Genomic DNA, 22,548 nt, shown 5'->3' with positions numbered 1-22,548 from the left:
AATGCACTTGATGTTTTCATCCATACCCTTTTCATCTTTTCCTTTCCTAATTTAGGATTTGAGTAGTGTGTCATCTGATTTAGTGCTTCTCAACGTTATTTGGTTCCTGCACTCAATCACATTGTGTATTGTTTGACACACACTCACTCATCTGTATAAACATGTTAAACAAAATCATAAAGCAGTTGTGTATCAAGTCTTGATTCATTAATTGAATTAATAAGCATATATAGGCTACACAGTACAGCTTTCACATGTATTAGAATGTACGTGTTGGGCTTCATTGTTCGTGCTAAATGTATTGAATTAAGACAAATCTAACGTTTCAGATACAGTGTTTGGTTACACATCCATATTGTAATAGGATAACCCAGTAATTTAACTACAGGTTCACACAAAGAATATCAGATACATTCACAGTCGACAACGTACGACGTTTTTGTGTTACATTTCCCACGATGCACCAGGAGAGCGTTTTTCAATAGCTCTGTTGTTTTGAGCTGCAGAGAAGCCGATGTTGAGAAAGGCCACAGCGTTGGCTGTTGCCAAAGAGGCAGTCGGACACGAGTATTCGGGAAGAACCTCTATCTGGAGATACGTATTCATTGCGAAATACATGAATACACCTTCAAGGTTAAATAAAGCTCCATAAAATATGGGTCTTTATTTACTAGCACATCTCCCGAAAGGCTTGTGAGTGTCTGCAAGTCACCCACTCGTGTCTAAGGAGGATTCCTCCCCCGTCAACTGATCCGCACCACTGCCATGCAATGACAGCGGCCACGGCAACTCCGCAGCAGATGAGAGACCGGCTGATGCAGGCCATCGATGGCCAAAACAATGTGAGTTAGTAATGTTTCCACGTACTTGAAGGGGACTCTCTCTGTCCACACTATTGCAATGATCCCCTACTGTGAAATCTTATGACAAACATCGACAGCGAACATTAGCGAGCTAACTAACTTGTCTTAGCTAACGTCGTTATCTAAACCAGTGCAGTGGTAACTAACGACGCGGCAGGTAGTTATCTAGCTGGAAGCCTGCTAGTAAACTAACTACATCTATGAGCTTGTTCGTTAAAGTCAATACAGGAACTTAGCTAGTTAACAGTAGTTCATTAACTCTAGTAGTTAGCTAGCTAACGTACATACACACTGGAGTCTCGCCTGAGCCCAAGCATTTCAACATCTTTGGTCAACCTATCTTAGTTCTAGTGATCATAAGTTAGTTGGCTAGCTACCTGCCTGTCATTTAGCTAACTACTGTACCTAATTTAGATAGCTAAAGTTGACATTTTAAACTTCACCTTAGCAAATTAACTAGCTCTACTTTAATTTTTTATTTAATTTAATTAGCTAGTTATACTGTTGCGTAGCGACTGTAACTAACTAAACCAGAGTTAAACTTTGCCGTTACTTTAGCTAGGCCCAAGCATTGTAGCTACCTAGCAGGTTAACTGAAAGGATGATCTTACTACTCTAAACCCACCACCAAGGTCAGCAGTGTTTTGGAGATTAGTAGCCAGCAGATCGGAGCCGCTTGCCTGTATCTGCACTACTTGGGTCGGACAGGCTTCCTGTGTAAATGAACGCTGCCGCGAGATACGGCTCAGACGACATACCTTAATCCAGGGATGAGAAATGCGTTGGACTCTGAATTGTGCCATTATCCCAATTGTACCACTGAGAAGATTGAATGCCTGCTGGTTTTGAAGTTATCAGAAAACTTTTCATTTTCATCCATCGTGTTAGGTAGCAGAAGCCACACAGCCATTTTGGATTGGCAGTGTTAGCCAATCAGCTCTTTTGTTATTCAATGTGACGTGCCATTCCTTAATGGCTACTGGTTGCTAAAATGAAGCCATCTGTCACAAAGGCTCACAGACTATCATGATATGTGATTAACAAACATTGAATTAAATGGCTGACGCAAACAAAAGTGTTGTTAAACTCTTGAAGTGACAACACAGTACAAGGAAGCTTGCTTTCTTCCAAGTCTGTTTGTCAAGGTGTTTGTAGGTCTTTGCAGCCTACATAGCCCTTGATCACGACTCTGTTCCATTACACGTCATTGGATGAATGTGTCTTCTGTACAGGGAGTTTTGTCAAGAGCCCCAACACTCGGTCTGAACATCAACATGCATCACTTGCGGTATGGTATTAGAAACATAAGGACATTATCTTTCATATCAGCAAAAAAGGTTAAATTGATACATAGCTTCTTTTTTTTAAATAAATCCAATTTTATTTGTCACATGTGCCGAACACAACAGGTGTAGTGAACCTTAGTGAAATGCTTACTTTACAAGCCCTTAACCAACAATGCAGCTTTCAGAAAATACTTTTTTTTGAATCTCTTTTTATTTTTAAAGTAAGAGATAAGAATAACAAATAAAGAGCAGCAGTAAATAACAATAGCGGGGTTATATACAGGGGGTACTGGTACAGAGTCAATGTGCGGGGGCACCGGTATTGAGCTAATTATGTACATGTATGTAGAGTTATTAAAGTGGCTATGCATAGATAATAACAGAGAAGCAGCAGTGTGGGGGGGGGGGGGGGGTAGCCATTTGATTAGCTGTTCAGGAGTCTCATGGGTTGGGGGTAGAAGCTGTTTAGAAGCCTCTTGGACCTAGACATGGAGCTCCGGTACTGTTTGCCGTGCGGTAGCAGAGAGAACAGTCTATGACTAGGGTGGCTGAAGTCTTTGACAAATTTTAGGGCCTTTATCTGACACCGCCTGGTATAGAGGTCCTGGATGGCAGGAAGCTTGGCCTGTGTGATTTACTGGGCCGTAAGCACTACCCTCTGTTAGAGGTCGACCGATTAATCGTAATGGCTGGTTAATTAGGGACGATTTTCAAGTTTTCATAACAATTAGAAATCTGTATTGGACCCCCGATTTGGCCGATTTTTAAAAATATTTTATTTTTACTTTTTAATTACACCTTTATTTAATCTTTATTTAACTCGACAAGTCAGTTAAGAAAAAATTCTTATTTTCAATGACGGCCTAGGAACAGTGGGTTAACTGCCTGTTCAGTGGTAGAACGACACATTTTCACCTTGTCAGCTCGGGGGATTCAATCTTGCAACCTTACAGTTAACTAGTCCAACGCTATAACCACCTGCCTCTTGTTGCACTCCACAAGGAGAATGACTGTTACGCGAATGCAGTAAGCCAAGGTAAGTTGCTAGCTAGCATTAAACTTATCTTATCTTAAACAATCAATCAATCAAAATCACTAGTTAACTACACATGGTTGTTGATATTACTAGTTTATCTAGCGTGTCCTGCGTTTCATATGGGGCAGCAGGGTAGCCTAGTGGTTAGTGTTGGACTAGTAACCGAAAGGTTGCAAGTTCAAATCCCCAAGCTGACAAGGTACAAATCTGCCTTTCTGCCCCTGAACAGGCAGTTAAACTCACTGTTCCTAGGTCATCATTGAAAATAAGAATTTTTTCTTAACCGACTTGCCAAGTTAAATAAAGGTTTAAAAAATATATATATATCTGACTGAGCTGTGGTAGGCAGCAGCAGGCTCGTAAGCATTCATTCAAATAGCATTTTAGTGCGTTTTGCCAGCAGCTCTTCCTTGTGCGGATGGCTCGTTGTCATGCTCAAAAAGACCCCAATTTGCCTGGGTGGCCACCAATTTTTCTACCCTTGTATTGGTCAGCCTGCTGCATGCTTTGGTGTGTGTGTTCCAAAATAAGGACCAGTTGCGCTTTGAGGTGGCTGTTGTTGGTGGGATTTGGAGGATGGAGGCAACAGAGGAGGAAAGAGGAAACGGCCTCAGAGCAACAAAGTCCCTTCCACCAGGTGGCTGATGCAATTTGGCAGTTGTGCCAACTTATCTCATCTCCGTCCCAAAGCCCTTGCTTGAAAGTGTACTTGGCCAGACTGCCAAGAACCTTTCCCTCATCCAGGCCAAGGTGGCGAGACACAGTAATGATGACTTCTGCACCAGACAGGATGTTGTTCTCTGCACCAGACAGGATGTTTTTTGCCAGCATACTTGGGGTCCAACATGTATGCTGCGGTGTGTATGGCTTCAGGCAGAAGTCTTCATGCTTATTGATGTATTTCAGAACTGCAGTTTCCTCTGCTTGGAGCAACATTGAAGTTGGCAGGGCAGTACGGATTTCTTCTCTTACATCTACAAGCAGAGTCTGAACATCAGACAGGTTGGCATTGTCTCCCCCAATCCGTGCAATGGCGATCTGCTAAATGACTTAAATGTAAATGTAAATGTAAATATAGGTTTTAGGCTGCTTACCACTCTCTTCCAAAATACATCATCCAGGAGGATCCTCTTGATGGGCATGTCCATATCGGCAGACTGTGATATGGCCATTTCTTGGAGAGACTCCTTCCCCTCCAGGAGATTATCAAACATGATGACGACACCACCCCCAACGGGTGTTGCTGGGCAGCTTCAATGTGGTGCTCTTATTCTGCTCACTTTGCTTGGTGAGGTAGATTGCTGCTTTAACTTGATGACCCTTCACATACCTAACCATTTCCTTGGCTCCCTTGTAGAGTATATCCATTGTTTTCAGTGCCATGATGTCCTTGAGGAGCAGATTCAATGCATGACCAGCACAGCCAATGGGTGTGATGTGAGGTTAGGACTCCTCCCCTTTAGACCAAGCAGCTTTCATGTTCACAGCATTCTGTCACCAGTGCAAATACCTTCTGTCGTCATTGATGACTGCCTTTAGCTCATCTGCAATGTAGAGACCGGTGTGTCTGTCCCTTGCCTGTGCTCTTGTAGAATACCGATTTGAGGGGTGGAGATGATGTAGTTAATTATTCCCTGCCCACGAACATTCGACCACCCATCAGCGATGATTGCAATACATTTACACATTACATTTAAGTCATTTAGCAGACGCTCTTATCCAGAGCGACTTACAAATTGGTGCATTCACCTTATGACATCCAGTAGAACAGTCACTTTACAATAGTGCATCTAAATCTTAAAGGGGGGGGTGAGAAGGATTACTTATCCTATCCTAGGTATTCCTTAAAGAGGTGGGGTTTCAGGTGTCTCCGGAAGGTGGTGATTGACTCCGCTGTCCTGGCGTCGTGAGGGAGTTTGTTCCACCATTGGGGAGCCAGAGCAGTGAACAGTTTTGACTGGGCTGAGCGGGAACTGTACTTCCTCAGTGGTAGGGAGGCGAGCAGGCCAGAGGTGGATGAACGCAGTGCCCTTGTTTGGGTGTAGGGCCTGATCAGAGCCTGGAGGTACTGAGGTGCCGTTCCCCTCACAGCTCCGTAGGCAAGCACCATGGTCTTGTAGCGGATGCGAGCTTCAACTGGAAGCCAGTGGAGAGAGCGGAGGAGCGGGGTGACGTGAGAGAACTTGGGAAGGTTGAACACCAGACGGGCTGCGGCGTTCTGGATGAGTTGTAGGGGTTTAATGGCACAGGCAGGGAGCCCAGCCAACAGCGAGTTGCAGTAATCCAGACGGGAGATGACAAGTGCCTGGATTAGGACCTGCGCCGCTTCCTGTGTGAGGCAGGGTCGTACTCTGCGGATGTTGTAGAGCATGAACCTACAGGAACGGGCCACCGCCTTGATGTTAGTTGAGAACGACAGGGTGTTGTCCAGGATCACGCCAAGGTTCTTAGCGCTCTGGGAGGAGGACACAATGGAGTTGTCAACCGTGATGGCGAGATCATGGAACGGGCAGTCCTTCCCCGGGAGGAAGAGCAGCTCCGTCTTACCGAGGTTCAGCTTGAGGTGGTGATCCGTCATCCACACTGATATGTCTGCCAGACATGCAGAGATGCGATTCGCCACCTGGTCATCAGAAGGGGGAAAGGAGAAGATTAATTGTGTGTCGTCTGCATAGCAATGATAGGAGAGACCATGTGAGGTTATGACAGAGCCAAGTGACTTGGTGTATAGCGAGAATAGGAGAGGGCCTAGAACAGAGCCCTGGGGGACACCAGTGGTGAGAGCGCGTGGTGAGGAGACAGATTCTCGCCACGCCACCTGGTAGGAGCGACCTGTCAGGTAGGACGCAATCCAAGTGTGGGCCGCGCCGGAGATGCCCAACTCGGAGAGGGTGGAGAGGAGGATCTGCTTTCTCTGCTTTCTCTATGATTTGCTTGACCTTCACTTGAACTCTATTGAACTCTGCATCCAGAAAATTAGTAGATAAAGCATGTCTGGTTGGAGGGGTGTATGCTGGGTGAAGAATATTCAGAAATCTCTTCCAATACACATTGCCTGTGAGCATCAGAGGTGAACCAGTTGCATACCCAGCTAAAGCAGGACATTCATCAGCATTTCTCTGACTGTTCCTCCATTGAATCAAAAAAACTTCTGGTTTCAGGAGGACCATGAGCTGTTGCTATCAATAAGGTGTCTGATTCGTCATTTCCACCTCGAATAGAAGTAGAGGGACTTTTGTCAGAGGTTGCTTGTTGTGAGGGCTGAGGGAACTATATGCACTTGGCCAGATGATTCTGCATCTTTGTTGCATTCTTCACACATGATTTGGCACAGTATTTGCAAATGTACACAGCTTTTCCTTCTACATTAGCTGCAGTGAAATGTCTCCACACATCAGATAGTGCCCATAGCATTTTCCTGTGTTGATTTAGAAAAAAATAGTTTAAAAAACAAAACAAATACAATTCCATGTACAGATAAATAGTTAAGCAGTTAGATTAAACATCTCCTTTGTAAGAAATGTTTTCAAATGAAACGTGCATGGAAACAGGTGAATTAACACTCATTTAGCAGGCTCAAGCAAGCTAAAACCCACAAGGTAGCAAAAACTAACTAGCAGAAATTAACAAGTTAGGAATTATTTAAACACATTTAGCTGTAGGCTACTATTTACTAGTTAACAAAAAATCATGCATGTCATAATATATTCACCCCACCTATTATTGTAATCTAAATTTACCAGAAAACATGTAGTCCTAGGCTCAGACAGTGTAGTATTGTAGTCTCAATAGCATCTTTTATTAGTGTGCATGATCTTGAATCAGCTCTACCTGTGGTGGAAGAATGCACTGTGCATGCAGAGGGTTGCAATTCTATTGAATTGGGGATAGTTTAACCAAAATAAGCCACAAGCCCTAGAATTGACTTACCGTAATTGCTGGACTATTAAGCGCACCTGAATATAAACCGCACCTACTGAATTATAAAACATTATGTATTTTGTACATAAATACGCCGCACATGTCTATAAGCCGCATTGTGCCTACCGGTACATTGAAACAAATGAACTTTACACAGCCTTTAAACGAAACACGGCTTGTAACAAAAATAAATAGGCTTTAACGAAACACGGCTTGTAACAACTAAAACAGTAGCCTACCAAGCCTCCTCATGTGCACTGAAACCACTGAAGTCATCTCCTTCGGTGTCGGAGTTGAATAGCCTCAGAATTGCTTCATCCGATGTTGGATCGTTTTCATTGTCGCTCTCATCACTTTCATCCGGAGGCAAATACCGCGCTGAGCTCATGCTGCCCCTTCAACACGCAGCAGTCCAGCCTTTCGAAACCCGTTGATGATAGTGGATTTTTTGACAATGCTCCATGCTGTCAGGACCCACTGGCAGACTTGACCATAAGTTGCTCTTCGCATGCGGACCATTTTAGTGAAGGATTTCTCCCCACTTGTCATCCAAGCCTCCCACTGAACACGGAGCGCCACCTTAAATGCATGATTTACACTGATGTCGAGTGGCTGAAAATACTTTGGGCCATCTGCTTTTCTTCCCTCTGAAAGCCTTTGTTGTCTTTTTGCACTGAGTCAGTTCCTCACGCTGCTGTTTACAAAGTCTTATAATCGACTCATTAAGGCCAAGCTCCCATGCAGCAGCTCTATTTATTTTTCCAACAGCCAGATCGATTGCCTTCAACTTGAAAGCTGCATCATATGCATTTCTCCGTGTCTGCCATGAGGGTGACAAAATTACTTCCGTAATCAGAATGATGGGAAGTTTGAGCGCGCTCGATTTACGTCACATTATGTGACGGTGCTCAGTTTTTTGGCGGTGGCATGAATCTTGCGAAAGCGGGAAAAATCCATAAATTAGCCATGTCATTGTATAAACCGAGGTTCAAAGTGTGGGAATTAAGTAGCGGCTTATAGTCCAGCAATTACGGTACGTGTATCCCACAAAAAAAGGTTCACTGTTATAAGCTAACTTTTTCTGATGAATTTAAGCAAAATTCCCAGCCTTAATTTCCCATGGAAAAGTTCTGGAAATTTACCGGAAAGTTTCCAACCCTTTGCAACCCTCTTGATGAGTTTTGAGGGCACTATGGTGTTGAACGCTTAGCTGTAGTCAACGAATAGCATTGTCGCATAAGTATTCCTTTTGTCAAGGTGGGAAAGGGCAGTGTGGAGTGCAATAGAGATAGATTGCATTGTCTGTAGATCTGTTGGTGTGGTATGCAAATTAGTGGGTCTAGGGTTTCTGGGATAATGGTGGTGATGTAAGCCATGACCAGCCTTTCAAAGCATTTCATGGCTACAGACGTGAGTGCTACGGATCGGTAGTCATTTAGGCAGGTTACCTTAGTCCCTGTGCTCAAGAACACTATGGTGGTCTGCTTGAAATATGTTGGTATTACAGACTCAGACAGGGAGAGGTTGAAAATATCAGTGAAGACACTTACCAGTTGGTTAGCGCATTACTCAGAGTACACACCCTGGGCCAGACGGATTACCAGGACGTGTCATTAAAGCTAAACAAATTGTCAAGGAAAGGGGAACTACCAAGAAGCTATCCAGAGGCTCATTATATAAATAAATTGGCTAAAGGTGTGCGTCCTGCAGACATGACTTGTTGGCGAACACCTTATTTATTTTAATTCCGGTGGTACCCATTGGTCAGTAAATGGTAAGAACCACTATACATCCATTGAACCGTTAGGCCTATTCACTTAAGCCACTGACTATGACCGTCAGTGTGGGTTTTTTAATCCAATTGGAATTTCTTGTTCAGAGTACAAAGAATTCATGCTCATAGAGCCTTTATTTTCTCCGCAACACAGAAGTGGCATAATTGAAGTTCATATTCTACAACTTGGACTCTATCGGATTTGATTGAATTGTTGTATACACTCATCTGTCATTATACATTGAGTTTCTCTTACCATTTCCTGTCTCTTACTTTCATAGTTTTAACATGATTTGTTGTTTACTTTCCAGCAGATCTGCAACATGGTAGCTGTAATGGATGTAATTTCCTATTTGGAGAAATATCCCATCACCAAAGAAGCACTTGAGGTAGGTAATGCTGGGGACAAATGTGCATGTCAGCTCTTGGAAATATGTTGCCAAGAGGGTGTTGTACTAAATATAAACCTTCCTGTTCTTCTTCAAGGAAACCCGCCTTGGCAAGCTGATCAACGACGTAAGGAAAAAGACAAAGGATGAGGATCTTGTCAAGCGTGCAAAGAAGCTTTTGCGCACCTGGCAAAAGCTGATTGAGCCTGGGCAGAGTGAGGCACAGTCAAAGGGGCATAGAGGGCCGCCAGGCGCTGCCAACGGTGCTAACAACCCCTGCCGGACGGCTGTCTTCCCTCCAGCTACCATCCCGCCTTCGGATAAAATGTTTTCGGAGCTCAAGAGTAGAAATGACTTCAACAACTGTTTTTCTCCCAAAGCAGAAAAGTCAGGCAACCGAAAACGCAAAGGGGAGCAGAGGGATGGACAACACCTACCAGCGAAAATCTCTAAAGAAACTGCCTATGAAAGAACACGAAACTCACGGCTGCCAATAAATGGAATTGGGGCCAGTCCCAAGGCTTTTATGGACACACTTGATGCTCATTCACATCCAAAATCAGACAAGGATGGTGCTGATCATCTTGACAATGACAGACTCAACAAAATTCCCATCAACGCTGTCAAACCTCACCCTAGCTCACCGGGACTTGCCAAACCTCCTAGCACTTCTGCATTGCTCAAAACGGCCGTGTTGCAACAGCAAGCCAAAATGGACCTGGTTGCTTCAGGAAGGGGGCAACATCAGCCCAAAAGCCCCCACAGAAACTTGTATAGTCCCAGAAGTACGAAACAGGATGTGGTTGTTAAATTGTCTGCACCAAAAGCAACAACTCTACTGAGCCCTGCTCAGAGTCCCAGGGTTGTGGACAGCTCTGGACTGGAGCCCTCGTCTTTGCCTTCTCCACAGCCTTTAACCTTGTGTATCCAGGGTTCCCTCACTGTTGGGCCTCCGCCTGCAGAGTCCGCCCTTCATCAGGATGGACCGGCAGACGTGGACCAACGCCTTCAACACAGTACCATGAGACCTGACTCTCTGCACAACTCAAAAGCCACGTCACGCAGCAAGGTGAAGGCGGAGGGCAATGGTGCTGCCACTAACACAGTGAGAAAGAGGAACAAATACAGGTCCAGAGACTACACAGTGAACTTGGGTGGGCAGCCCACGGAAGAGAGCACAAAACCATGTAGATTAAAAGACCGTAGACTTACGTTTGACCCTGTAACAGGGCAGATAAAATCCTGGACCCACAAAGAGTCTTACCCAGAATGGGAGGCTACAGTGGTGCCGGTCACACCAGAACCTCGGACAGAACTGCTCAAGCGGAATCAATATGCACAGAATACCCCTGTTACTCCCAGTCCATTCCAACAGACCAACTGGAAAGAGCTGTCAAGGAATGAAATCATCCAGTCTTACCTTAACCGTCAAAGCAATGTGCTCACGTCATCTGGGGCTCAAACCTCGGGGGCACACTTTTTCATGAATGAGTACATGGAACATCATATCAAAGAGGCCAGAAAAACCCACGTGCTGGTACCAAATATCCCTGACATGGACTTACCTGGGGTGAGCCGAGAGGTCATAAACGAGGACCTCGACAGAATACACAAAGAGCACTGGCCTGGGGTGAACGGGTGCCATGACACCAAGGACAACTGGTATGATTGGACAGAGTGCATATGCATAGAACCACATGGGGATGAGAGCAAACTGAACATTCTGCCATATGTCTGCCTAGATTGAGAGTTTAACGAGCTGTTGTTTCTGAATTAAGAGGGATAAATGGCGCCTTCCTTTGCTCCCTTCTTGAGGGTTGTGTAAGTTTGGAGTGCAAAAAGGCACTTGTCGGTGGTAGAACCTACTCACTCCTTTACAGAGTTGGTGTAAGAGAGGCCTTGCTAATTGTGCTGTCTATAAAAAGCAATAGCTGATCAGTGTTTGATGGGAGACAGCTCAGCTGTAGCATCACTGAAGTTCTTTGAGTGGAAGGGTTCCATGCTTTGTGTGCAAAATGCAAAGAGTTTAAGATGCCCTGTAACTTTATTAAGGAACCTGTTTGGCAGGTACAAGCTGGCAAAGAGAATGAAATGTGTGGTTATCATGTATGCATTTATTTATCTGGACTTATTCTCATTATTTTGTTAGTTACATACATGTGCAAAACAACTTTCATTGAAGTCACTTATTCAATCAGTTCTGCTTGTCAGATATGGTAAACCTGTGCTTTGCACATTTTCTCACAAAAATGTATGGTTAATGCGGTAGCAACATTCCATACCATAATACAACTAGAACGGTTCTTGCCCGAACTCCAATTTATATTAATATACCGGAAAACAATTTGCAATTGCAAACCAGATGCTAAAACATTGCAACTTTGTACTGTGAAGAAAAACAGAAAAAAAAACAGAAAAATAAATTGTTTATATGCTGGAAATATACTTGTTACCATTCCTTTAGATATTGTTTGCCTTGTGGAAACCAATTTGTTTCCTAAAATGGAGCCTTAGTGAATGTATAGAAATGTGCCATTTGTGTTCAGTTGAATGCAGAAGAGAACATATTTGATACTTAGTCCTTTTTAAATGGACACGTTAATACAGTATGTGTTAATAAATACAATGCATAAATTGTGAATGTCTTTCTCCCTTTCAGTGGAACAGTGTACCACAGGAGACTTATCTGTCCTGAGATGTTTGCCTTAGTTGAGAGCCTCCACAGTGGCTTGACTTTTAACCTCAACATCCACATTTTAAGTCGTCAAAGGAGCACTCTTTTGAGCCAGTCTTTCTAAAAGTAGTTTACAACATATCTGTGATTAAATATAATATTTAATGCGCTATCCAGATACATTTGGATAATTTCCCAATTTTCAATCTCCGAGTCCCTGGTACATAAACGCCTCCTGGGGTTAATTAGGAGCCACTATCGCTCAGCACTTGGCAGGTGGAAATGTTTTATGTTGAGGGCCCATAAACTCCTTTTGTCTGCAAAATATGTTAAATAGAATAATGTTTTTCCCAATATAATCAAAGAGAATCTGGAATGTAATACCTTAACAGTCAATGTGATTAGATTCCAGTGTTCTATCAACGACAACACTTTGGAGATTTATTTTGTCGTAAATATTGGTCTGGACTGTCAGGCATGTTTGTTTTGCACAATCTAATGAATTGAAAGAAGGCTGTCATTGTAAATAGAAATGTGTTAACTGACTTTCCTAGTTAAAGTTAAACAAGTTCATAATCCTTTCAGTTGCCAGCTACACAGCCATTGAGCTACAAAATATAACGTGAAAGAGTATTTAATGGTGCATGGTAAATATGTCAATATGAGCAGTATAGTTTAAATATTTAAATTATTTGGGACCTCTGCTGTAAGGGGGTGACGCAATCAGCTAGAAGTAAATTGCCGCGTTCATGTGTTAGTTGGAATTATGGAATTCCGACTTGCTAGCTGGTTGTAGTTATACACGTGCTGCATTCAAAAACTAAACAAGTCGGACATTTCAGAGTTCCGACTAGCAAATGAACGCGGCATTTATTCTCAGCGTTGTACGTAGCAGAGCTACGTAGTAGCTGCAGAGACGGAAGAGGAAACGAGACACCCCACTCGCTGTGTCAATGAAAGTCAACTAGACCAGACCAAGTTGCTATTACATCCGTGTCTATGGGAGACACACCCAGTTAAGTAGACCGGAACTGACATTTTTCCCCCAATGGTAAATTGCCTGAGTGAACTGTCTTCATTTTATCCACCATCTTTGGTAGCTGCTCCACGTCTCACTGCCGGTGAATCCGAACTGGAAGATGGCTGCGGTGGAACGTCCCCCAGTCAAGGAAGGGGTCCGGATAGCTTTACTCTGTTTCTGTTGGTACACTGTTAGTTCGGGAGGTAACGTCGTTAACAAAATTATTCTAAATGGATTCCCTTATCCTGTCACCGTTTCGCTCTTTCATATACTCTCAATCGTCGTCTTCCTTCCTACGTTGTTGAAGGCATGGGGAGTCCCAAAAACAGAAGTGCCAACTCTGTACTACAAATGGTATATTCTCCCTTTAGCTTTTGGGAAATACTTCGCTTCTGTGTCAGCCCACTTCAGTATATGGAAGGTACCTGTTTCCTACGCACACACTGGTAAGACTTGTACGAGCTCTGAATCATTGGTTGACGTTTTAACTAACGGAATGTTAGCTAGTTAGCTCGCAACATTAGCAAATCTTTGTATAATGCTTTAGCTTGCTACCAACGACATCGATTGCTTTCTTGTCTTGTCAATTTAGGCAAGCTTTGTTTAAGTCACTTGACGATTAGCCAAGGAGCTTGCGTCCTCCCTTACTTACCAACACACTGGGGTTGTTTGAATACCTTCTTGTTTGGGGGGGGGCTACCTCAACTCCTTCACTGAGATGAGTGCAGACTAGTTTTTGAAAGGAACCTCTGACTCCTACTCCTTCGAGTCGCTATGCGTCGATAGGAAATATACATTCTGAAACCTTTACATTATACCTATGTTTGTCCTCTGTTACATGCCTTTGTTCGCTTAAATTCATACTTTTAATAAAAGGTTAATCAAATACAACCACCGACTGTTTCCTCTTGCTGTTACTTTAAAATGGCAACTTGGCGCGGATGCGCATGTGCCAATTGAATCTCAACAGGAAAACGGTCGGTGCTTCACCTTTCCTGACTGGGTCGTCACTAGTTACCACAGCCACAAAGTCATAAATCCTGGCTATTTAAAAAATATATATCTTCTTAAAATCGGATTTTAAACCTTAACTACACTGTTAACTTTATGCCTAAATCTAACCTTAAATTAAGAACAAAAAGCAAATGTTTGTGTTAATGAATCTCTAGCCAATTTTGACTTTCTGGCCATGGTCACTGGTGGAAACCTGACAGCTCAGAAATGTGGCCTCGGCAACACTTAATGACACTCCCTTTTGTATTATACCATTCACTTCCTAATTAGCTAGGTACCTAATGTATGACATAAGCCTTTATAAAGTTTAACTGTAACTCATTGCTGTCTTACCTCAATAACTGACATGTATAGCTATGGTTGACACAGTGTCATAAGGTTATGATGCAATAAGTTCCACGTTTTGTGTTGACCAGGGGTGTATATGTGACGCACAAGACACAATGAGACTTAAACTCTTGGTGTGTAGCACAATCGCATGGGCTCCTAAGTCTTTAAACCATTGTATCTCAAGTCATGCACCTTTTGTAACCTAGGCTTGTCCAACTCAAGCCCTTGCCCTCAAGTCAAGCACTGAACAGGATCCTTTTATCTATTTTCTTTGTTTCTTTTCACTCCACAGTCAAAGCCACAATGCCTATATGGGTTGTGTTGTTATCAAGGATTATCATGAAGGAGAAGCAAACCACAAAAGTGAGTAACTCAGAGAATTGATAGTGTACAAGTTGCTTTCGAATATATTTTGTCCAAGCAATGGTGAAGTGGCACAATGTGAGCCTGTCTTTTGGCTCATATTACCACCAGCCTTGCAGGTGTGTTTGCCAAGTCGCAGCTTTGAGGCAGGAATAAAACACGCATCCGGTTAACACTGTGTGTGGTGCACAATAAAAATGCTATTTACAGTGCATTCAGAAAGTATGCAGACCCCTATAACTTTTTATTCTAAAATGGATTAAATAATTGTTTCCCCTCATCAATACCCCATACTGACAAAGTGAAACAGGTTTTTAGATATTGAAAATGTATTAAAATAAAAAACAAATACCTTATTTACATAAGTATTCACAACCTTTGCAATGACACTTGAAATTGAGCTGGAGGAAACCTGGCACCATTCGGTGAAGCATGGTGGCTACAGCATCATGCTGTGGGGATGTTTTTCAGCAGCAGGGGCTGGGAGACTAGTCAGGATTGAGGGAAAGATGAACGGAGCAAAGTACAGAGAGATCCTTGATGAAAACCTGCTCAGGACTTCAGACTGGGGCGAAGGTTCACCTTCCAACAGGACAACGACCCTCCGCACACAGCCAATGCAATGCAGGAGTGGCTTCGGGACAAGTCTCTGAATATCCTTTAATGGCCCAGCCAGAGCTCGTGAAGAGGGCACAACAAAACCTATTCCCCCCCAGGAGACTGAAAAGATTTTGCATGGGTCCTCAGATCCTCAAAGTTCTACAGCTGCACCATCGAGAGCATCCTAACTGGGGGCATCACTGCCCGGTATGGCACACTGCTCGGCCTCCGCCAGCAAGACACTACAGAGGGTAGTGCTTACGGCCCAGTACATCACTGGGGCCAAGCCTCCTGCCAAGCCTCCTGCCATCCAGGATCTCTATACCAGGTGGCGTCAGAGAAAGGCCCTAAACATTTTCGAAGACTTCAGCCATCCCAGTCATAGACTGTTCTCTCTGCCACCGCACGACAAGCGGTACCGGAGCGCCAAGTCTAGGTACAAAAGGCTTCTCAACAGCTTCAAGCCATAAGACTCCTGAACAGCTAATAAAATGACTACCCAGACTATTTGCATAGTCACGTGAAGTCTTACCTTGACTAACTGGGGCACATTGACTCTATACCAGAACCCCTTGATTATAGCCTCACTATTGTTATTTTACTACTTGTTTTTTTTTACTGATCTATTTTTTTACTTAACACGTATGTTTATTAACTGCGTTGTTGGTTAAGGGCTTGTAAGTAAGCATGTGACAAATATTATTTTATTTGACTTGAACCCTATCGAAGGTCTCTGGAGAGACCTGAAAATAGCTGTGCAGCAACGTTCCCCATCCAACCTAACAGAGCTTGAGAGGATCTGCAGAGAAGAATGGGAAACTCCCCAAATACAGGTGTGCCAAGCTTGTAGAGTCATACCCAAGAAGACTCGAGGCTGTAATCGCTGCCAAAGGTGCTTCAACAAAGTACTGAGTAAAAGGTCTGAATACTTATATAAATGTGTAATTTAATTATTTATTTTTTTAATACATTTGCTAAAATTTCTAAACCTGGTTTTGCTTTGTCATTATAGGGTATTGTGATGAGGGGGAAAAGAGAAATTTCATCCATTTTAGAATAAGACTGTAAGGTAATAATACACTAGAAAATGTCAAGGGGTCTGAATACTTTCCAAATGCACTGTATGTGCCACAGCCATTTAGAGGGTGGGTTCAATGTGACAAAATGTCCCATAAACAAATTAGCAAAACAACTGCATATGTGTATGGATGGTAATGGTTTCAACCATACTTTTTTGACTTTGGCCTACTTTCTCTTTTGCACTCTTGTCCTGTGCCTGTCTCAGGTGTACGTATCTCTCATCCCCATCATCGGAGGAGTGCTTCTGGCCACAATGACAGAGCTGTCCTTTGATGTATCTGGGTTAGTCAGTGCCCTGGCCGCCACACTCTGCTTCTCTCTGCAAAACATATTTTCCAAAAAGGTTTGTCTTAACAGTCGGCACCCTTTCAAAAGGACTATTGTTTGTGTTGTTAGATGATGGATACAAGTATAGCACATTTTGAAGGAGGACCTTTTTAATGAAGTATGTGTTTGAGCAGAGGTTGTAGAATAAGTTCAAGACATTTTCCTTTTAATAGAATACTGTATTATTTGAAGTAAAAGCACTCCTTGCAATATTCAAGTGAAGACATAATAGACATCACTCATACTAAAAAGGGAAACTCAAGGGCAAGGCCTATTTGTATGAAGCCTTGTTAGTCCTTGCAATACATTTGCTCATTACATACTGTAGATGTGCTGTGTCATCTGTCCTACATTTTCCTGCTGTTTTAAGTGGTCTCCCTTAAACCAATATTTGAGAAGGACACACACTCACCAGCCAGTTTATTAGGTACATCACCCCATTCGCAAAATTGATTGCTCCTACAGACAGGAGTCAGGTGGCTGTGGCTTGCTATATAAAGCTGGCGTCGATGTATCCAGTTACTGTTCGATTGAACACCAGAATGAGTGACCTAAGGAGCTTTGAGCGTTGCATGATCGTCAGTGCCAGACACGCTGGATCCAGTATCTCAGAAACAGCCGCCCTCCTGAGCTTTTCACGCACAACAATGACATCAAAGATTTACAGAGAATGGTGCGACAAACAAGAAAAACATCCAGTCAGCGGCAGTCCTGTGGGCGAAAACGGCTCGTTGATGAGAGGTTGAAGGAGAATCGTGCAAGTTTACAGATGTGCCACAAACGGACCAATACTGGGGCAGTACAACAGCGGTGTGCAGAACGCATCTGGGAACACACAACTCGTCAGTCCTTGTCACAGGTGGGCCATTACAGCAGACGACCACACTGGTTTCCACTCCTATCAGATAAAAAAAAGTGGGCACGCGATCACCAACACTGGTGATTGAGGAGTTGAAAAACATTGCCTGGAACGTGTCAGTGAGTTCAGTTTACTTGATTGACCTGCGCAGTCCCCAGACCTCAACCCAATCGGGCATCTTTGGGATGTGTTATGAATGACTTGATATTATTAACCCTGCAGTCAAATGACTATAATAATTTGTAGTGTTAGACTTCTATACAAGGATGTCTTGTTAATTACCAACTGCTTAGTTACCGGTCTCTCATACTTGTTGATGAAGAAAAGCATCCAACCGACAAGGAATTTGTGACCTCTGAATTTCTAGCGATGTGTCTTTTTGTCTCGCTTTGAGGTGTGTTTTTCTGCTCACTTGATTTCGAACGCCTCGATCAGACAGATTACGTTTCGGTACACTAGAAGCACATTCATTTCCATTGGAACGCTGCTGTTTACCTTGCAGCACTGCAGAGGCAGTTGCAGTGCATACTTTGGATTTATCCAGCGTACGCATCCAATTGCATGCGTAGACTTGACAGAAATAGGAGAAGGTGAATGTTAAACTTTTGTTGCACACGCATTAACAATTTTGGATTACATAATGGAAAAAGTTTGACTGCGTAATTTATTGCGGAGAATTGATGCAGTGACCCTGTCTGTCTGATCGAGGCGTAAGGTCAAGACAACAGTTGTTTTCTGCCTAAGAAATGACAAGGGCCATGAATGAATATGCATTTTTTTTTTTTAGGTGCTGCGGGACACGAGGATCCACCACCTGAGACTTCTCAACATACTGGGCTTCAATGCTGTTTTCTTCATGGTGCCTACGTGGGTTCTGGTGGACCTCTCCTCATTCTTGGTTGAGGGGGATTTTGTGAGTTAAAAAAGGATAGGATACTTTTTTCAGTTTCGTAAAGTGTATGCGCAGGTTCATATTACGCATCAACTAATGTGGTCTAATTGTTGTCCAGCTTATAAGATAGTGGTTCATCTACTGCATATGGTGTATGTCTGTCTTATATCCACATTATATATATTCACAAGTCTACAGGATGTCACACAGTATATATATTCACAAGTCTACAGGATGTCACACAGTATGTACCATAAATGTGTTATCCATTTCCTTTGCCTAATCCTCAATATACCATCACACACAACAAAATCTCTAGTATCCGTTTGCCTTTTGTTCATTTGTCACATTGAGACCACAACTTGGATACTTTCTATTTTCCTAGAAAGTCATGACTAAATCCATTGTTCTCTCCAAATATCCAAGTAATAATTTTCTCCCTCCTCTGCATAACCCCTCCAGACAGGCATGTCTGAATGGACCGGCACCTTCCTTTTACTCCTCGTCAGCGGCTTCTGTAACTTTGCTCAGAACGTCATCGCCTTCAGTGTCCTCAACTTGGTCAGCCCGCTGAGCTACGCTGTGGCAAACGCCACCAAGAGGATCATGGTCATCAGCATATCGCTCCTGATGCTGCGTAACCCGGTCAGCTCCACCAACATCATGGGCATGATGACGGCCATTGTGGGCGTCTTCCTGTACAACAAGGTGACTCCTTCTGACAGGCTTACATATACTTTTTTGCCATTTATCCAGTCAACACAATTACTGCATTCACTTACGGTGGGTAAACCACTCACACATCACAATTATTGCAATGTAAACCTTGAATATAGTGGCTATCTACACAATCAGTGCTACTAAGAAAGAACTTTATAAATATGTAGAACTTTGAAATCACACAATGGTAATTTACATCAATGTGTGTTTTTTTTTGTGATTCTTTGTTGTTTAAGCTAAGCTATTCACTTCTCTTCACTGCCAACAGGCGAAATATGACGCCAATAAGGAAGCTAAGAAGCTGCTGCTGCCTTCCTCCAAGCAGGACACAATGTCCTTCGACAATTTGGGACTGGACAAGACGCAGCCCAATGGTTCAGTGCCTTTCTCCCAAGACTCAGACATTCAGTATGGTCGCAGCAACGTGCTGACCGACCACTTCCAGTACAGCCGGCAGGCCTACACGATGAACTACGGCGCCTCCAACCACCAGTATGTGGTTTAGGCTGGTGGATGCCTACATGGACATGCTGTATAAAGAAAGGAAGGCAAGTACTGTCGTATTGGCGGGAGAGGAAAGTATCAGCGTTTTGTCCCAAAAATGTTCTAACATATTTTCTTCACCTCTGTGTGTTTTTATTTGTTTTGATATGAACACTTAAAGATAGTTCAGTCCAAATCAAAGTTTTTTTCAGATGTTTTCAAACCTTAAAAGTAATCTGACATCGAGATAAGCCCTCATCAACTCTTGTAGCTCAAGCTGTATGTCTCAATCATGAGTGAATGAGAAAGATTGGCACCATCTAATTTCATAATGTTTTGTGGTGTCAATATTTCCAGTTAATTTGGGATTGAGGGATACCATTGGATCTACACAACAGATGGCTTGGAACATAGACTCATCTGACAAATGTTGATTTTGGAGTGAAGTTAAAGATGCAGTACAGGATCCCTATTATACGAATTGAAAACACTTTTTTTTTTTTTTTGCAGGATGTAACATATCATACGAAATAGGTGACGTAGTGCACAATTTACGAGGACGCATTGTGGCTCGTGATCACTACTTTCAAAACGCCTGTCTGAAATTTGCTTGCTGAGGAACGGATGTTGCTGTATTCTTTTTACTGTGGAAGCTTGCTAATGTGGTAATCATTGTTACCGTAGCCACAATGGCATAGGTCCAAATAAATTGAACAGAACATTTACTCTATATCAAAGAACATGAAATGTTTTGAATAAATTACCATGACTGTGATGCTTTGAATCAGGCTTGCACTCAGTTATATTGACCCCAGTTATATTGACCCCAATTTTAGCAGAGAAGACCAGATCATTTTATACTGTTTTGTGTTTTTGCAGAGATTGGCAACATTTTGGTCCTATACATGTAAAAACATTTGCCCAGAAGACATTGTCTTGTTGGTCTTTAACTAGTGATGGAGGCATGGCATGAAAATGTGTGTAAACGATCGTAGTTACAGATAAATTGAGAATCTTTCATTCTGTGGTTCCAAATTTACATTTGAGTTATTTAATCAATTCGTATCTGATCTGGTAAAAGCTTTGTAATATGGGGTTACATGGGTCAAGTAACTGAGATGCACCTAGTTTTATGTGGCAGACCTACTTGGATCAGGTATAAAAGTCAGTAGACTCTACATGCTTTTGCCGGTTTGTCATTCTTCTTCCCAGTATTCCCACTTAAAATTGTCTGAGATCGAGGAATAGTAATTTAGCCTACAGGGAACGAGCTGTTTTTCAAAGCCGATGTGGAGCACCTGAACTAGTTAACTGGTTAAGGTTTGCACATTGTGAAAAAAAAGAAAGATGTGACAGAGAGACTGTGACTAACTCTTGTGTGGAAGCTCTATTCTAGTGTACAGCTGGAGAACGGATGGTAATAATGTTGTTAACCCCATTAACTTAAACGTTATACTTGTTGAATATAAAATTAATATTCTTCTAGTCTACATTTTTCATTTGAGTTTGCTTGTTTCAATTTGTTGCAGAACATCCCAGCATTGTAAGTGGACAATTTCTTTGCTGTATCTTAACTGCAGGGATGTTCGCTCTGACTGTATTATTGCATGTCTAGTGGCTCTCTTGTATATTGGGCAGCAACAAACTACTATTTTGGGCAGCAACAAACTACTATTTTGGGCAGCAACAAACTACTATTTTGGGCAGCAACACATTTTTGCTGTTTACCATCAATCCAAATAATATCATTTATTTGGATATCTTCTCCTATGGTATGTACTGAATAGCACATAGTTCTGGTTGGCTGCACAGAGATGATCCAGGTGGATTTACACATTTGTAGAACTGTGTATCTATGAGCTTGTGTGGAATTCTCAGGTAGTTCCAAGCTTATTTCATATTCCATTTAGTGAAGCTCCCGTCTCATTTGGTTCAGTAGGTTTGGTCTGGTTACGTAATGAAATTCATACTGGCGTGGTGATTAGGCTATTGAGATTTTAGTACATGTGACTCACTTATATGCCTGTTGTCTGCATGTCCTCATGAATTAGAGTTTTGAATGGACCTGTCTATTGGATAGTGTTACAAAGTAAACAATCATTTGTAGAAATCCAAAGACGGTGGATAACCTCAATATTAGGGTTTGATTTCACCTTGGCTTATAAAGTATGGAAGATCAAATGTTGGAGCCATGACTGGATTTGACTAAATCTCATTTGTCACCTTTTAACATGTGAAATTTGAGCCCATTGTATTATTTTGCGACTTATATTTTTATTACTGTGCTGACATTCTGTTAAACTGTCTCAAGCTTTCCTCTTAAATCTGTGGTTGAGTTTGTCACGTCCTGATGCGAGATGCCAAATGAAAGAAGCTACGTGGCTCAAGTCAATATTTATTGGTCGCTTACACACTTATCGCAGGTGCAGGGAAATGCTTCTGTTTCTGCCTCCAACAATGCAGCAATATCTAGCAATACAATAAGAAAACACACATACACCCCCCGGAGGATTTTGACTCCTCTTAAAAGGCTTGTGTGATGCAGTAGCACGGAATCTGATGTATATGTTTGATGTAAAGCCTAATATTTGACTGTACAGTAGGCTAAATAACATTTTGAACATGTGATTTAGAGAAACTATTTTCATTAAATCTGGGATGGCATTTGAGGTTTTGACATTATTTACTGGAATGTACATTTGACTGTGTGGGGGTTTGCTTTGTAAAAGTTGTATAAATGACATTTTTCCTGTTTTTAAAGGATCTTGAAAAACAGTTTTTTTTTACTGAACCAATGTTTATAGATTTTTATTTATGGTGTCTAGGTACAGAAACGTGTATATAAGTGCAACCATGCACAGTCTTGTCTGCTTAAGTTTTTAGATGTAAAAATAAATAAATGCATTGTGAAATGAA

At 42.4% G+C, this 22,548-nt stretch overlaps 2 protein-coding genes across 4 annotated transcripts; both read left to right on the top strand.

Annotated features, from left to right (window-relative positions):
• The first annotated feature begins 438 nt into the window (after positions 1-438).
• On the top strand, positions 439-11,910 carry LOC123997186 (mediator of RNA polymerase II transcription subunit 26-like). 2 transcript variants are annotated; one of them, XM_046301318.1, is made up of 3 exons: positions 439-842; positions 9,195-9,269; positions 9,367-11,910. In XM_046301318.1, exons 1-3 carry the CDS (start codon positions 771-773, stop codon positions 11,014-11,016), a joined length of 1,797 nt encoding a protein of 598 aa, XP_046157274.1. In that variant the 5' UTR covers positions 439-770; the 3' UTR covers positions 11,017-11,910. The 2 variants fall into 2 exon arrangements, with proteins under 2 accessions (XP_046157274.1, XP_046157273.1); XM_046301317.1 differs by having other exon boundaries at positions 440-842; positions 9,192-9,269.
• Positions 11,911-12,894: 984 nt separating this feature from the next.
• LOC123997187 (solute carrier family 35 member E1-like) lies at positions 12,895-22,548 on the top strand. Of its 2 annotated transcripts, XM_046301320.1 has the most exons (7): positions 12,896-13,410; positions 14,601-14,671; positions 16,557-16,694; positions 18,325-18,450; positions 18,892-19,137; positions 19,418-19,697; positions 20,143-22,548. In XM_046301320.1, the coding sequence occupies exons 1-6, from the start codon at positions 13,083-13,085 to the stop codon at positions 19,652-19,654; spliced, it is 1,146 nt and encodes a 381-aa protein (XP_046157276.1). In that variant the 5' UTR covers positions 12,896-13,082; the 3' UTR covers positions 19,655-19,697; positions 20,143-22,548. The 2 variants fall into 2 exon arrangements, with proteins under 2 accessions (XP_046157275.1, XP_046157276.1); XM_046301319.1 differs by having other exon boundaries at positions 12,895-13,410; positions 19,418-22,548.

Source organism: Oncorhynchus gorbuscha, linkage group LG15 (assembly GCF_021184085.1).
Source record: "Oncorhynchus gorbuscha isolate QuinsamMale2020 ecotype Even-year linkage group LG15, OgorEven_v1.0, whole genome shotgun sequence".
In the NCBI taxonomy this organism is placed as follows: Eukaryota; Metazoa; Chordata; class Actinopteri; order Salmoniformes; family Salmonidae; genus Oncorhynchus; species Oncorhynchus gorbuscha.
This window is presented reverse-complemented; position numbering and strand designations above follow the sequence as displayed.

Excerpts from the sequence above, each read along its gene's own strand:
- LOC123997187 (XM_046301319.1), top strand. The coding sequence starts at position 13,083 with ATGGCTGCGGTGGAACGTCCCCCAGTCAAGGAAGGGGTCCGGATAGCT. Across the intron at positions 16,695-18,324 it reads AAAACATATTTTCCAAAAAG|GTGCTGCGGGACACGAGGAT; the intron begins GTTTGTCTTAAC and ends TTTTTTTTTTAG. Across the intron at positions 19,138-19,417 it reads GCGTCTTCCTGTACAACAAG|GCGAAATATGACGCCAATAA; the intron begins GTGACTCCTTCT and ends CACTGCCAACAG.
- LOC123997186 (XM_046301317.1), top strand. The coding sequence starts at position 771 with ATGACAGCGGCCACGGCAACTCCGCAGCAGATGAGAGACCGGCTGATG. Across the intron at positions 843-9,191 it reads CCATCGATGGCCAAAACAAT|CAGATCTGCAACATGGTAGC; the intron begins GTGAGTTAGTAA and ends TTTACTTTCCAG. Across the intron at positions 9,270-9,366 it reads TCACCAAAGAAGCACTTGAG|GAAACCCGCCTTGGCAAGCT; the intron begins GTAGGTAATGCT and ends TTCTTCTTCAAG.